Source organism: Trichoderma evansii, assembly GCF_050947405.1.
Source record: "Trichoderma evansii strain SZMC 28006 chromosome Unknown GGI43scaffold_2, whole genome shotgun sequence".
NCBI classification, from domain to species: domain Eukaryota; kingdom Fungi; phylum Ascomycota; class Sordariomycetes; order Hypocreales; family Hypocreaceae; genus Trichoderma; species Trichoderma evansii.
Genome location: NW_028145204.1, coordinates 2,889,885 through 2,904,457, shown reverse-complemented (window position 1 = coordinate 2,904,457; position 14,573 = coordinate 2,889,885). Strand labels below are relative to the sequence as shown.

The window sequence follows — 14,573 nt, the reverse complement described above, 5'->3', positions numbered from 1 at the left end:
AAGTAGCCTCATATAAAAACGGGAGAAAAAGAAGATGGAGTAACGGGGATGCAAGTGTGTGAAGAGAACTCCTTTCTTTCTTCATTTCTTCTTCTTCTCTTCTTTTTCCTGTTTCCATCTCTTCTTGCATATCGTATAGGTGGGCTGTTCTCACGCCCCGAGGCGTGGCTTCAATGACAATGTCTCAAAACCGAGCCCCAGGAAGTGATACTTCTGGCCGCTATGCAGGTGAGAGAAGCAAATGCCGCTCCCTCCCGCGACATGATATGATCCGACCCCTGTAGCGGCATGTTTCTTGGCCCTGCTGGAGCTCTATGACCGCTTCATTTCCTTCATAACAGGCACCCATGTCTACGGAACCCCGGGTAGGCCCAGCCTCAAGCGAATTTAGCGCTCTTAGTGTAACGGCTTTTGATCCACCAGCGTCAATTGACATGTCATGCCAACTCCAGCGGCTAGTTTCGCCTGCTAGAGGACCATCCACAGCATCTGCAAGTAATTCCTAACTGAGACATGTAGGTCCCAAGCCCTGTACCTTTCAGCCCACAACACAATAAGATGCAAGATATAACTACATACGACAATAGAGAATTAAAAAAAAAAGAAGAGTAATTAGAATAGAATATTAGTAAAAAGAAGAAAGAAGAATAATGCCAGGTGAGACGCATATCGCATCTATGACACCGCCTTTCAAGTACTGATACAATTTACGAAGTGTGTATTGATAGCATCTGTCCTCGAAGCCGCAAAGCCGATCGTAGTCACCGACTTATCTAGATAGTATTAGTTTTTTTCCCCTCCATATGGCTTACGTAGGTCCATGTTCTATCGATCATAGACCCAATTTTACTACAATGGTGCTGTTATCACCGCCTTCTCGTATGCCAGGTATTAGCTTGTCCAGCTGATCGCGATAATGCAGTGAGAACTACAAGTAAGATCTTTATGAGGCCGGTTCATCCAGCAATACATAGAAATTGAAAGGCAAGGAATAAACGAATGCTCCGGAACTGCAGATCCTTTCTTTCTGGGGGTAGGAATCCCAGGAATCGCCTACATGTATAGCCGCCAATTAGTGATATGACAAGCACGCTCGTATATTGACGAGGTAATGATTTTGATTAGGTCAAATATCATGGGTTAACTGAGGAGCACTTCATACGAGAACAGTGGTTCTTGTGCAAGGGCCACGGCTACTCCTGGCTCTAACACCATTCCAAAGACCCCCTATCGTGCGAGTGCCGCGCTCATGGCTCCCCAGTCCCCCGGGTAAATCCCCCACACTCCGAACAAGCTGGTGTCACGACGGAATTGAGAAATAACAGTACCAACCAGAGTCTGACCAACAACCAACGACAAGCAAAACGGCCATGTCAATCTCCACAGGTTATTCCCGTTGAACGGCAGAGGCTGCAGAGACTGCCGAGAATATCCATGATAACTCAGCTTCAGCCAATCCATTAGTCACTGAGGCATGTTTCTCTCTCGTACATACATGTACTCTATCAAGTCTATACGAATTACTTCTATCCCATAGGCTGATGAAACGGCTACTAGTAGCAATACTATTCCTGGTAAAGGAATAGCACGCGTTGATTCTCGGGAGCCTTTGCTCGTCATATCCCTGCTCTCCCCGTAATACACACAGGTACTACACACTAAGTGGGTGAGTGGAGAAAGAAATCTGGTCATGTTTCAACTTTCATGATCAAGGCCACGGCTTCTAAAGAGAGATAAGTCTGACGATTACACAATCTGCTAGTATTTCGCAAGCATACGGGATGCGAAACATTGGCTAGCTTGGCGTCATCCCATATACCTCTTCGCTGCTGACGTCAAGCTAATGAACCAGTAAGGAAAAAAGAATAGTGGCTAGCCTTTATGATTTTTTGCAACCATCACATCCCAGAAGCTAGCAAGCTGAGCCTCTGGCCAAAACGGATAGAATTTCCACCACTCGGCGCATACCAAATCATCTCTAGCCTCTTACATTGCGTATATCGCTTAATACGAAGCTGTTTCCTTTCTCTGCTCACCCTTTCGTTCGCAAGCCACACCGCTTTGTCGCTTCTCAAGTGACCAATTTCCCACTTGCTAGTATTCCGAGACTTATACAAGTGCGGAAGCTGGTCAAGGCTCAGAGTTGCCACGCCACACCGCCGCCGCTCCCGTGTAATGTTGGACCATTAATAGGTATACGTCAAGTCCATAATGGGACGTACATCTCGATGCTATAACCAGATTGATTGTGATCTTGCCACAGAGCCGAGTAGCTGGATACCCAAGTGGGACCTACCAATGCCGATGCGCCCAACCAACGCAGCTATCCCGGAACGCCTCAGCCGAAGGCTGAAGCAGTAGAACGTCATACGCAAGCGAGCTGATGTGACGTTCAATGCTTCATTTTGGGGTTCTATTTAGCTTACTTGGCTTAAGTAATGCATTTGAGCGTTACATTGTTTCGAGGAAAACAAAACTCAATGAAGACTATAGATAAAACGAATTGCTAGTTTACCTAATTACGTGTAACGGGGAGCGTAGTGAAACCCTACCACCTATATCATTTCGTAGAAGCCCCAAAGCCGCATTCAGTCTCTTCACTTATTAGTTCGCTATGCAGTACGACGACACCTTCCAGAATATGGTTGCTACTTGCGCGAGTCGGCAAGCAATTTCCGGATTTTTACAGGGATATTTTCGGCATGGACGAGTCTGCGATTTTCTGCTACCCTAAAATACAGCATGCCGGTATCGGGAGCCTTATAGAAGACATTAATTGATCCATTGATATCTCCAATGATGTACTACTGTGTATCCCTTACTCCATAAGGCCAATTGAGAAGTACTACCTTATTCATAACTAATTCTGGGTTGTTATAACTTCTTTATCAGGAAAGCGTTGGGGGCCAGATATGAGGAGATTTATCTCCGGAGCCGCATCGACACCGCCGACATACTGGCTGCCCGACAAGAGGTGCCAGTAAGCACAAACACATTAGCTAATCTTGTGACCGAGCTGCATCCATGGCGTATCGGATTTGCAAGGACAGGCTCTTTTATTTCCCTTTTTACTTTTCTTTTTGTTAGACTATTGAGAAGGATTGGTAGCGTGAAACGGTGAATTCGCTATATAGCATGACTTCCTTGAATTTTTTCTATGATCCCTAGACGTTGTGAGGAAGGACGAATATGCTGCCTAAATTCTCTATTCGTTGTTTTACTTGGTACTATAACACACAAGAACATCGTGCGATCCCCTTTAATCTGTCATCCCATGAGCCGCGTTCCGCACTATGATCGATGCGACTCTACGGGCACAAGTAGCATTCCCCAGCATTTATCTCTCCACAGCTGGGTTGTCACGCAAACATGAGGCCAGACCTTCCGAGTGTCACCGTCTCGCCGCATGTAAGCTGCATCAATCAGGATTCGATGCAACATTAGATAGGCAGTGCTCGCCAAAGTCCTACAAAGAAAGCTTGGCCTTTTGCCTCGCAATTGACGGATGTCTTTGCCCGATTACCAGGATTTATAGACTAGCCGTTTTATGGAAAGAAGGCAACTTGCCCACTCATGGGTCTCCCAGTAAGGCGTCTAAAAAGAAGGGATCCCTTGATATGTAGAAAATAGAATGTAAGACAATAACCCTACTCTGTAATGCTACTGGTGGCAATATTTTGCATGCTGTATAAGTGAAAGTACAAGCATTCGCACAAATACTCTCGTTAGCAGCACGTACACTAATTGTGCCTAAAGGCTTGTCTTCATAGAGGCCATTGTCCACTCTCGCTTTTCTTGAATAATAGGGGCGGGCTTTCTAAAAAGAGAAAACTCCGTAAAAATGGAGCCAGTGCTACTGCGAGTAGCGGCAGCCTCTACTCCATTTTCTCGTACTAAAACCACTGCCGAGATGTTTGTATAAAATCTCCACACGCAGTCGGTGAGTGTCGCCAGGAATTTGGAGTGATGGTATGAGCAGAATGGGCTGTTGTGAGGCTTATTAGCGGCGTGCCCGGATCGGCGGACGGAACGGTCTGTGCATCAATTTCGAGACGCGCTGTTTGGTCCTTAGAGATTAGCTGGTTGTTTTAAGCTCCCGTCAGCTGTGGGCGAAATGCCAAGGGTAACATGAAAGGGGCCAGATCAGCTCTATGCATTTCTTGTTTTCTCGAACTTTTGTTTTGTTTGCCTTGACGTCGCTTTTAGCTTCGGTTATGAGTTTAGCGTGAAAGCTCTGGGACTTCTGGAAGGATTTTCATCTTGGAAGCGAGTTTTCTGGTGTCTCGCATTAATTTGCTAAGAATAGGTAGTCTGCCCACTAAATAGAAAACTGGGAAACGAGCCACAGAAACAGCATAAACACGAAATACCTAGTTGCTCCGTTCTCCGAGCATAGCTGTTAGGTCGGCAATGTTGCCTATATTTAGCATTCTCAAAAGAGGTATGAAGTAATAAAAGCTGAATTCGGTAACACGAAAAAGTGTGGACGCATTGGCTCATATAAGTCTTTGTATGAAGTAAGCTCGTGAACTATTAGTTAGTAGTCGTAACCAACTTCAGCCTTTCTCATCTTGATAATACAAATAAGGCGCTACAGCGAAGCTAGAGCTGTAGCAAAGCTTGTTTTCGGGTCATGCGGAGCGTTTCAATCTTGATCTCATCTCATCGGGCATATCACTGTTCCGCAACGCAGGCTGCCTTGCAATCTGACATGTCGCTGACGGGAGATGTTCCATATGCATTAGGCCACTTTTGAAACTAGACAAAGTGGACTGATGAGAAATGTTGATTACGGGAACTAACTGTTCAAATTGTACCCGCTAATTACTGGGCCAGCCAGAGTGAGAATACTCGTATGAGTTGCTACTATAACTGGGCCGGTTACACATGTGATGTGTTTAGTTAACAGGCTTCCATACAGGTATGGATATATGGCCGAGAGAAAGCCCAGGAGGGAACGTAATGATCATTTTATTCCTTGAACTGAGAATGAAGATAGGTACGAAATATGGAGTAATACCGGGTAGTGGTAGTATTAAGCCCTGCCATTGTGCTGTCTGCCTAGACTTTACGTATCGATATGTGACAAGTAAATAGAGCAATCACTTTTTGTAAGCGATTTACCGGACTGTAATTATGCGATGTGAAAACTAGCTCAAGGCCCTTGAGCACGATGCATATTTCTGTTCTCTTTCTGCAAGGATAACTAGGTACTCCGCAGTCTTGTCAATCAAGTCGCAACGTTACATGATGAATTGGTTACATAATTTGATCACGATAATAAATATGAAGCCTCAAAATAAAATTGGATGATTGAACTTGGATGATTGCGTATGAGACTATGATTTAATTATGATGCATATATCTATGCTTGCATCATTAAGAAGGAAATAGAAGTAAAGGTATGCTATCTGACAACTATGGTATCTAACGACAATAATTCTCATATTCCATTCCATTACCCTTTATCAGAATGTCGGGATGCTATAATTCAAAGGCAAAGCGTTAATTGATATAGCTGCCTGTAGTAATTCTCCAAATAAGAGGCCACATATGGTCACAAACACATTATCTTTCATTAACGTACGACCGCTGCAATAGTATATTGACACTGAATGTACCTAACTGCTAGTTTTATGCATGCTCGGTTTACTTAAGCTTAAAAACAGACATCTCTAGTTATGCAAGACTGAGAGACCTTTGCACGCCATCGTAGGAAGATGACTCATGAGATTTAGTCAACGTAAACCTACAGCCTTTTAAACTTTACCGATTTAAAGACCATCATAATATACGAATTCGATTTCTATTAATGGTAGCTATGTTTGTCTCTTTCAAACTCAACGAGTAATGCGATAATCGTGACCATGAGTGAGTTGTCTATTACTCCAGCATTATTTATCCAAAGAGCACTTTTCCAAACAAAACGCCAAAGGCATGAAAAATTGCTATTCGAACCACTTATGCTTTCTTATGGCGGTTCTCCTGAATATAAGCTGCAATATTTGGTCGTGCCTCAATGGCTTCTCGGAGCGTTACAATCTCCGCGGGCAGTTCAGCCTGGGTTGCAAGTCAGCAACTGTTGGTTATTATTGAAAATGTGCTAAGAGAATAAAACTTACTGGCAAAGCTCCAATTCGCTCATCATTGTCGATTGATTGGTAGATAGCGAAGTCGGCGTAGGTTATTTTATCGCCAAGGAGATAGGGGCCTTTGTTGTCAGAGTAGTACTTTGCGACAGCAGCGTAGTACACTGGAAGGAATTTATTCTTGTAATCATCCGAAGCATTCGAAATATTTGCTGCCCATTGAGCCTGTATTCTTCTGATTAGTCCATGATACGAGAAGCAAGGAGATGCATAAAACTGCGTATTCGCTATGCGATGCACTTACCCTCCAGTCGATATAATTGTCAGAAATAGCATCTACCTGGAATTTCTCATGGTTTGTCTCGCCGTCGTAGCGGCCAATGTCTCGAGAAAGATATCGCAAAATGGGAATATGCTACAAGTGGTCATTGTCAGTGCATCATATCTAAATGAGGTTGATGACTTGATAGACTAACTTGATTTAAGATGGTGCCATTTATGACAAGAGCAGGCAGCTTGCCGGTTCGGGTGATACCCTGCTCCATGAATTTGTCACTCTCAACGGACCATGTGCCATATGGGTGCCGGATATCGTTGAACTCGATACCAGCGTCTCGTAAGAAAAGGCTAACGGGCTGTATTAGCTGCTGAAATCCGCTAGCGACCGCCAGGCTTAAAAATAGCGAGGGGTAAGGTTGATTAATGACTGGAATCATAAGACTTACCGTATGACTTCACCACGGCCGAGTCTGCCGATGTCAAAGTAATGCAGAGTGGGGGTGGTTTCGGCAGCCATTGGAATATGTAAGATTGATTGATTGATTGGTTGTTTTAGACAATTGGTTGGTGTGAATTAACTGAAGACTTCTTCTTGCTCAATTGAAGGCAGTTGGCGAACGCTGGCCTTTATACAGATTGACAGTTGGTTGTCATTGTTGCGTTGAAACTGGATCTCTTTGAGAGACTTACTAATTGATCTTGCGAGACGCTGTTATGATGTCGCATTGTCTTCCCTGTAGAATCAATTATAAATTGGTTGCGGCGTTTTGGGCTTCCGGGCGGTAGCCCGCACCAGCAGACGGGAGCCATATCCCACTCGACCCCGCGGAGATTGATTTGAGTTGTTGCTCTGGTTGTCTGGCTCACTTTGTTGCCGATCCACTAGCCGCGAGTGCCTCCTTGACTTAAATCTGCCTTAGTCAGACCATGGTGCTTGTACTGGGCGAGAGCAGTGCTCCTTTGAGCATCCATTTTTACCTACACCTATTGCTACTCGCAATATGACGCTATGCACCGATATTGCATATACCTCTTTGGGGTCTATATGGAGCCGGTGCATAGCTATTTTTCTATTTATATATAATCAGCCTTGTAAATCAACATTCCCTCACTCACTATACCAAGAACTAAGCATGCATCACCGCTCTTTAGCTTTCAGCTGGTGGTGCTAAAGCGCCCCTGTTTTTAATGTTACAGACTAGCTTAGCATATTGCTAAGCTACAGAGACAAGCTGTCTATGTCATTCATCCTCGGGTCGTAGAAATCAATTCTGATAGAGAATACGCGGGGTATCATGCCATTGTCCTGAAGAAAGCCACGAAATGATGGGTGGCGTAACTAAGAGGTAGCCGTTAGGTCATAGGTTTGGAATATTCCAAACACATGGTGACAATTCAATCTGTGGCGCAGCGGATATAGATACTAGTATGTACCTATCGTGCGTACCAAATAGTATCGTGCAAAATAGTCTAAGTGCTGACGCGCGCGCCTTGCTTGGCCCTATACTGGAATCTTGCAAATGATGACAAATCTTTGTGAAATTCATGGTAAGATGATGATCTCCTGCATTGTATTAGAATCTGACTGGTCTTCTAAGGCGCCTTAATTTCGTGTATTTGACCCAATTATCAATTCTAGTGGTGGATAAATACGGCGTCATCTCGCAACGCAATGCCTCCGCTTTACTTTAAGGTTCTGAATCCTCGACATCACGTTCTTCACCTGTGCATCACCTGCAAGACAGCCAAGTGAACCTATAAGGGGCTTCGTTTATCATCATGGACGCAGCGATATCCATGGTAGATCGTAAAGCTGCGGCTTCGGATTTCCTACCACCCGCAGCCGTCGATATGCCAATTCGTCAAGCGGTGCAACAAGTGCCATCAAATCCGGCGGCCGAGAGAAGAGTACGAGAGGCTATTGAGAAAGCGGCAACACGAAATTCACAACTACTGAGCGAGCTAGAAGCTACAGCTCACGGACCCGGACTGCTGGGAAATAATCACATCAAGATTGAACATGTTGACAAGCGTCTTGCCGATCTTGAGCCTGAGGTTGCAAAAGCCGTTGCTGCTGCCAACCAGCAGCTCAAGAGCCACAAGGCCTATAGAGACTCTTTTGGCAAGAAATGGGTCTATACTCTTCTAAAGAAGCGAGATGTGTTTGATGTAAAGGCCCAGCGTGAGGAGAAGGCATATCACCAAGTGCTAGAAAGGCGCCACAAGGCTGAAGCTACTCTGAAAGAGCTAAACGCTGATAAGGCGGCACTGATCGTTGAGATGAAGACTCTGGAAGAATTGGTTGGACGACACGGCGCTGCACACAAAGGAATTGATAACCTTTACTCGGAAATTTTCGATGGTCCCACGGCAGGCTTTCCGGACGAGGATGAACAGGAAGAGGCACATAAAATAGCCAAGGTGTCCCTTCAAGAGAGGACAGAGGCACTGAAGGCAGCAGTTCGAGGTGTCAAAGCGGCCCAAGTGGTCAAACTCGCAATCGAGCGCGCCCTGTTTGAAAAACAACGGGCAGGCTTTGAAAACCACTCTGACATCTTTTCACAGCGTGGTTTCCATGGAACGCTAAGTCGCTGCGTTGCATATATCACTCGTGGTATCGAGCTTACCAACCAAGCCATTGATGTCCTCGAAACAGCTCCTGGGCCCGTGCAGTTACAAGCTAAGAATACTCTTGAACAGTATCTTCTCACTGCCAAGACACAAGCATCATCGCGCTTGAAGGACAAGTCACAGAACGTTGTGCTTTTGGAAAATCTGGGAAACGCATTAACCAGTGCTTTGGAAGCCCAGAAAGAGTATCACGCGGCTATGAAGGAAGTCAGCGAGGCGTGCAGAAATTCGATCCGGCAGACAGCGAGAGCTTTAGAAAACGAGCGGCGTGCTCTTCAACAGATCCGACAGAGTGCATTCGAGACTACTGTCGGCTTTGGTGCGGCTGCTCCGGCGTATCACGAGTGCTGTGATCGAGCTCCTGGATTTGAGAATGACTCTCACGAGCAGACTGCGTCTATTCAGGACCCAACCGTTGCAGAGATTCCAGTAGAATCAGAACCCCCTCCAGATTATGTATTCCCCGATGAGGGATCAGCACCCAATGCAACAGAGGCAGCGCCGGAACCTAGCACTGAGGTCCAGCCTTCTACTGAACGGAGATCCAGCGTTCCTGGCCCAATCTCTGATTTGGGCGGAGAGGTAACTCTAACCAACCCACGGGGCCTGACGGAGGTGTCATAAATGGATATGAATCATGTGGGCCTCTATGACTTTGCTGCGTTTATATCAGACATATAAGCTTTTTGATTTGGTTTGCCGTTTGTATTCCCTGTCCTTAGTTTGGACGCGCGATGTTTGAGCACGCTCTAATTTGAGATTGTGATCCGAATGGATGTAACTATTAGCGATGCTCGTTTGGATTTCTCCTTGCTTGACCGCATTTTAGTATAATACCTATGCTATTGAGCAAACACCTATCAATATATATCTAATATGCACAACTGTACTGCCTGACAATGATTTTGACTTGGAGCCTCTAGCCTGCCTTTCTATAAAATCTTATTCTCTCCACATAGAGCTTGAAATTAGTCCTCCTGCTAGAATGGTTTGTTAAAAATGTCAGCAAGACATAGTTTGCCCAATGACCAAAAGCAGCATGAATTCGACAGCTAAGGCGAAGCTGAGAAACTTCCATTTTGCAGCATCGAAAATGTCAATTGGTGCCATCAGTAGCAACCGCCTCCTTTCAACTACGCAAAGTTGGCCGTTGTCCATCTACTGGCCATATCATCGCCGCTCAAGTCTCCGAAGAGTTTTGAGAGCTGAATGCCGCTCGGTCCATTGCCCATTTTTGCAAAGACTTGCATCATCTTGCGTTTCTGGAGGAACTCCAGCACCGCAGCTTGGTCATCATTATTTATCCGGAGTAGCAGAAGTACAAGAGATGTAACTCCAGCGGCTAGTACAGGGGCAGCATACGACATAGCTTCACTTACAAATTTTTTCATTGAGGCTGGAGTGTCAGCGTCAAGATCCTCACCAGGGACCCGAATATCGACGCCATTTTGTGAGGCCGGTCTCAGGTGCCCACACTTGTTATTTGCGGCAACCCTAATAGTATTTTCATAGCATGCGGGGAACGCCATGCTCTCCTCCACGCCTTCGTCCGCATTGGCGCAGAATACCAAGATCAGAGAAGTTTGCAAGTCTGCATCCTCATTCACCGCATTCCTAATGGCTTCGCGCAGTTGATGGTTATCAGTCTTCGCACTACAGCTGACCGAAATAATATCGACGTTTTGGCTAATCGCCCAGTTCACGGCCTGCGCAAACATCTTCGGGTTAATAAAAAAAGTATCATCTCAGCCGCAGAAATGTTCGCTTTATGAAAGAAACTCGCAACTAGGTTAAGTTCATACCTCCGCCATATTCTCTGATAGATCATCTCTGGAAGATTTTCCCATTGCTCCGGCAATGTAGAGACTATGGAAAGGATTCACTTTTTGGATTAAGGGCGCCATGCGAGACCCCCGGCCTACGTCAAAAATAACAAAACTGAAAAAGTTATCGAAAACGCTATCGGGGTGGTCGGATCTAACGGAGAACACCTTTCTCTCCAAAATATTTTTTTTGCCAGCTAACGACATACTATTTGTGTCCCTGCTGTCAGTAACGATGGCGATCTTGATTTGATTATTTTTGAGTATGCTCTTCCCATTCTGGGGTGTCTTGCTGGTTTCGCTGAGATTCCACAGAGACAGGTGACATTCTTCCAAGTCTACCAAGATTTTGGATTCAATATAGTGGGACAGCCAGTTATAATTAGCGTACTCTAGAAATGGGTACGTCCTAAACCACGTGTCGATAGACTTGTCTGACTGCGATAAATAACGGAGGCGGAGGCAGGATAGTGACAAGGTGCCGTGTGACTGGCGCATGTTGAAACGGCCTTTCCACTTATTCTGAGAGCCAGGCTCTGCCATAAGAAACTCCCTAACTGTCTGATGAAGTAAAAACAATCTCGAGTCGTAGACACTGATGAGGAGACCACACAGATTTTTCACCACAGTTTTGAAAATATCAGGGTCCTGCCATTTGTCCTTCTCAAATTCTGCGTTCGAAGTGTACCACTTTCTCTCCAACGCCAATGTCAGAGCAATGTTAGCTTCATCAAGAGTCAGAGGCCGTTCTGCGGCAAGCACGATTTGAAGAAGTGCTTTCGTCTTCTCCGAATCCTTGCTTCGGCTCAAGATCTTTTCATACGCATCAGATACCTAAGAAGGAAGATCAGATAAAAGGTCTTCCATATCTGACCTCCTGCTGTATTCACTAGGATTTTGCTCAATGATTTTAAACGTAAGGTGCAGCCAGAGATATGTGCGATTCTCCATGCGCTTTAGACGTTGGGAAATTGAGCGGCGATCTTCATCGGCTAAGCCATACCCAATATCACGCATTCTGGCGTCGATGACGATATTAATCTCTCGACTAATTTGCTCGGACTTGCCGTCACCATCAAAGCGTATATACGTAGTTGTATCTGAAAACTTTCTGAAAGATGCTTCAAGGTTGTCGTATGGGCGACTCGTGATGAGGAATTTGAGTTTGGAAGGATGGCTCGACAAATTTTCCTGTTCAGTATAAAACTTCTTAAGCTGTTCAACTAATTGCAGCCTACTATCCCTATTGCACTCGTCTAGAGCGTCGAGGAGGCAAACTATTTCACCTATATTTGGAGATTTGGCGCAACTTTCCAAGATTCTCCACAGCTCCGAGAAGGTTTTTGTGAGCTTTTTGGAAAGTGCATATTCAATTAGACTGCCAGTAGAATCTTTTGTGAAAAGCTGATGAAGTATCGCACACAAAGCACTAGTGCTATCCATACGACGCTCATCCCCGTCTTTGAAAAAAAAAGTAACAAACGGTTGAAGTTGTAATGTGTGTAGAGAGTCGTTCCTCATCGATAAGAGTCCGCGATAAGACTGACTTTCCACAACCAGGGCCAGCAGAGACCCAGAGAAGGCTGGAAGTGCTACTGTCCCGCCATTTGCGGAATCTGTCGTCGTCAAAGAACCACTCGCATGTACCCTTTACCCTTTCTGGGTTAAAGTTTTTGTAGCCTTCGTAATCTGATTCGAGATCGTGGAGGAGATTCCTTTCCTTCTCGTCCTTATAGATTATCTGTCGCTGCTTTTCACATTCCTCGAGAACGCGCCGAATCTCATCGAGGATATTCCGTGACTCTTTCATCTCTTGCAGCTGGCTATCTCTATGTTGCCTCAATTCCTGCTCACGGAGAGGAGAGATGAAGTCACTGCATCTCTTGCTCAATTCATTAACCTCACTCTCCAAGCTGCCCCAGTCATTCCCACCGGCCACGTCTTGCCAGGCGCGCGACAGCTGGGCGCTGGACAGGTGGCATATGACCCTGGCCTGATATGCGACCATATGGGAATAAAGCTTGGCTAAAGGTTCAACAAGATCTCGGTAATTTTGTCCATGTGAAGATTGGAGATATGTCTCCTCGCTGATTCGCCAATATACTTGAACATCGACAATTGAATTGAACCCTTTCAACATAGCTTCATTTTGCTTGGTGCCGCTCGTTAAAAGCTGCCCTGGTAAGCATCTGCATAGGAACCAAGAGGATTAGATACCCACTGGGAGAAGTATGGAAACACCAGACTATGCCAGCGCTGCATATGGCTGAGCACTGACTGCATTCTTGACGATCGGGTCGGACCAGAGGACAAATTTTGCCAACCTCTCGACTTGCTCCCGAATCTTTATATCTTTCCCAAAAAGCGGTACTTGCCACTGCTTTTTCTCCCGGTCTTCCAATAGCTGCTTCACGATTGATTCGACAGACAGCGGGGTTGAGAGGTTTGCAATAGATACAGCGTCCACTTGTAGAGAGGCTAAGTGCTTCCTGTAGTCTGCCGCCAGCTCAGATTCTCGATCTTGGAATATTTCGTAAGCTCGAGTCCATGGATCGATGTCGCAACTGGGGGGAGGAGAGGCTACGTCGGAATCGGCCGGCTGTGCGATGAATGTCGTGACGGAGGAGACTCGAGCAGGCGCAGAAGATGGTGCCGCAGAGTCGCCGTACGAGACGGGCGTCGTGGTCGCTCTTGTGGATGGAGTCTCCTCATTATCGCTAACCTTGTTGGTCTTTTTCTTTGACTTCCTCGATAGGTAGTCCTTCGCCTTCTGAAAGCGCCTCCTCATATTGTTTGAAAAAGCTGGCTCCGGCTCACAAGAGCAATGTCGAAACCTGTTTGCAGAAATCTTTATGGGACAATGAAAACTGCCATATTTTCAGCGGCGATTATATAGTTGGGCAATCTCGCAGATGCCCAATGGCCGGCCGACCAATAGGGCTTGCCAACAAAAGTTGACGACCGTATTTGGTTATTAAGAGGTTACACGCAGATATCAGCAGGGAGTATAAATCCAACGAGTATCGTACATTGCAATAGCAATACATCTAAGGTACTCAGCACCCTGAAAAGCACTCAGCACATCATTTAGCCTGTTAACATATCAAATCCGAAATGCGCATAACACCGCTTCAAGTAGATTCATGTTGCAACAGAATCCGCCCTCTGGAAATTCCGGTGGTCCATTTATATACATTCACCATAGCCATACCGGGCGATTGCTATGACTCTCCCTCCATCTAACCTTCGTCGATCAAAGATCTTTAAGGCAAATTGCCTGCGGTTTGCGTCTGTTGAGTGGGTATACGATGATCTTAAAAATTTATGAACTTTTGTTGCCGTGCACGATTTTTGAGCCCTTACCAGCGTAGCCTTAAAATACATATACAGGTAGTACAGTACTACATCCTGGAATCGCACTACAAGTGTGCTAATGAGGCGTTAGAGGTCTTATCACTTGCATTAAGAGGCTATGAAACTAAAGATAGGTCTCATGGCATTGTTGGTCAAGGAGTATCACATGTAAAATGAATGTAAATAACATAGCCGTTGTCTAGTGACAGCATGAATGCTAGAAAACTCCACTTAATCCCGTAGGCTAGGAACGCCGTGCATGTGCATAACTTGATCTCGCTAATAACGGCAAGAACGGGTATAACGGGTAGCTGGAACTGTGGTCCTCCCGCCCAAAATATGCATCTTTTTTTGTGTGGCTAATTTGACGCAGATTGAGAACGATTGAATAGCACTG

At 45.5% G+C, this 14,573-nt stretch overlaps 3 protein-coding genes across 3 annotated transcripts; 1 reads left to right on the top strand and 2 right to left on the bottom strand.

The window, feature by feature from the left end:
• Positions 1–5,787: 5,787 nt before the first annotated feature.
• Positions 5,788–6,993, bottom strand: GGI43DRAFT_394744 (glutathione S-transferase). Its single transcript, XM_083204797.1, has 4 exons — positions 6,566–6,993; positions 6,394–6,504; positions 6,123–6,314; positions 5,788–6,060 (listed from the first exon to the last, which is right to left on the bottom strand). Exons 1-4 carry the CDS (start codon positions 6,803–6,805, stop codon positions 5,962–5,964), a joined length of 642 nt encoding a protein of 213 aa, XP_083065467.1. The 5' UTR covers positions 6,806–6,993; the 3' UTR covers positions 5,788–5,961.
• An 850-nt stretch (positions 6,994–7,843) lies between these two features.
• Positions 7,844–9,830, top strand: GGI43DRAFT_394739 (uncharacterized protein). Its single transcript, XM_083204796.1, has one exon. The coding sequence runs from the start codon at positions 8,148–8,150 to the stop codon at positions 9,621–9,623; it is 1,476 nt and encodes a 491-aa protein (XP_083065466.1). The 5' UTR covers positions 7,844–8,147; the 3' UTR covers positions 9,624–9,830.
• A 47-nt stretch (positions 9,831–9,877) lies between these two features.
• GGI43DRAFT_429787 (uncharacterized protein) lies at positions 9,878–13,666 on the bottom strand. Its single transcript, XM_083209162.1, has 6 exons — positions 13,101–13,666; positions 13,044–13,067; positions 12,306–12,995; positions 11,697–12,271; positions 10,802–11,627; positions 9,878–10,705 (listed from the first exon to the last, which is right to left on the bottom strand). Exons 1-6 carry the CDS (start codon positions 13,608–13,610, stop codon positions 10,133–10,135), a joined length of 3,198 nt encoding a protein of 1,065 aa, XP_083065465.1. The 5' UTR covers positions 13,611–13,666; the 3' UTR covers positions 9,878–10,132.
• Between the last annotated feature and the right edge of the window lie 907 nt (positions 13,667–14,573).

Bases quoted from the DNA above. Each gene is read 5' to 3' on its own strand.
- GGI43DRAFT_394744 (XM_083204797.1), bottom strand. From the start codon at position 6,805: ATGATTCCAGTCATTAATCAACCTTACCCCTCGCTATTTTTAAGCCTG. The intron at 6,505-6,565 runs GTTAGTCTATCA...GACCACTTGTAG, and splicing joins ATGGCACCATCTTAAATCAA to CATATTCCCATTTTGCGATA. The intron at 6,061-6,122 runs GTAAGTTTTATT...CTTGCAACCCAG, and splicing joins AGCGAATTGGAGCTTTGCCA to GCTGAACTGCCCGCGGAGAT.
- GGI43DRAFT_394739 (XM_083204796.1), top strand. From the start codon at position 8,148: ATGGACGCAGCGATATCCATGGTAGATCGTAAAGCTGCGGCTTCGGAT.
- GGI43DRAFT_429787 (XM_083209162.1), bottom strand. From the start codon at position 13,610: ATGAGGAGGCGCTTTCAGAAGGCGAAGGACTACCTATCGAGGAAGTCA. The intron at 12,996-13,043 runs GTGGGTATCTAA...TTACCAGGGCAG, and splicing joins GTGTTTCCATACTTCTCCCA to CTTTTAACGAGCGGCACCAA. The intron at 11,628-11,696 runs GTCAGATATGGA...AAAGATCTTGAG, and splicing joins CCTAGTGAATACAGCAGGAG to CCGAAGCAAGGATTCGGAGA.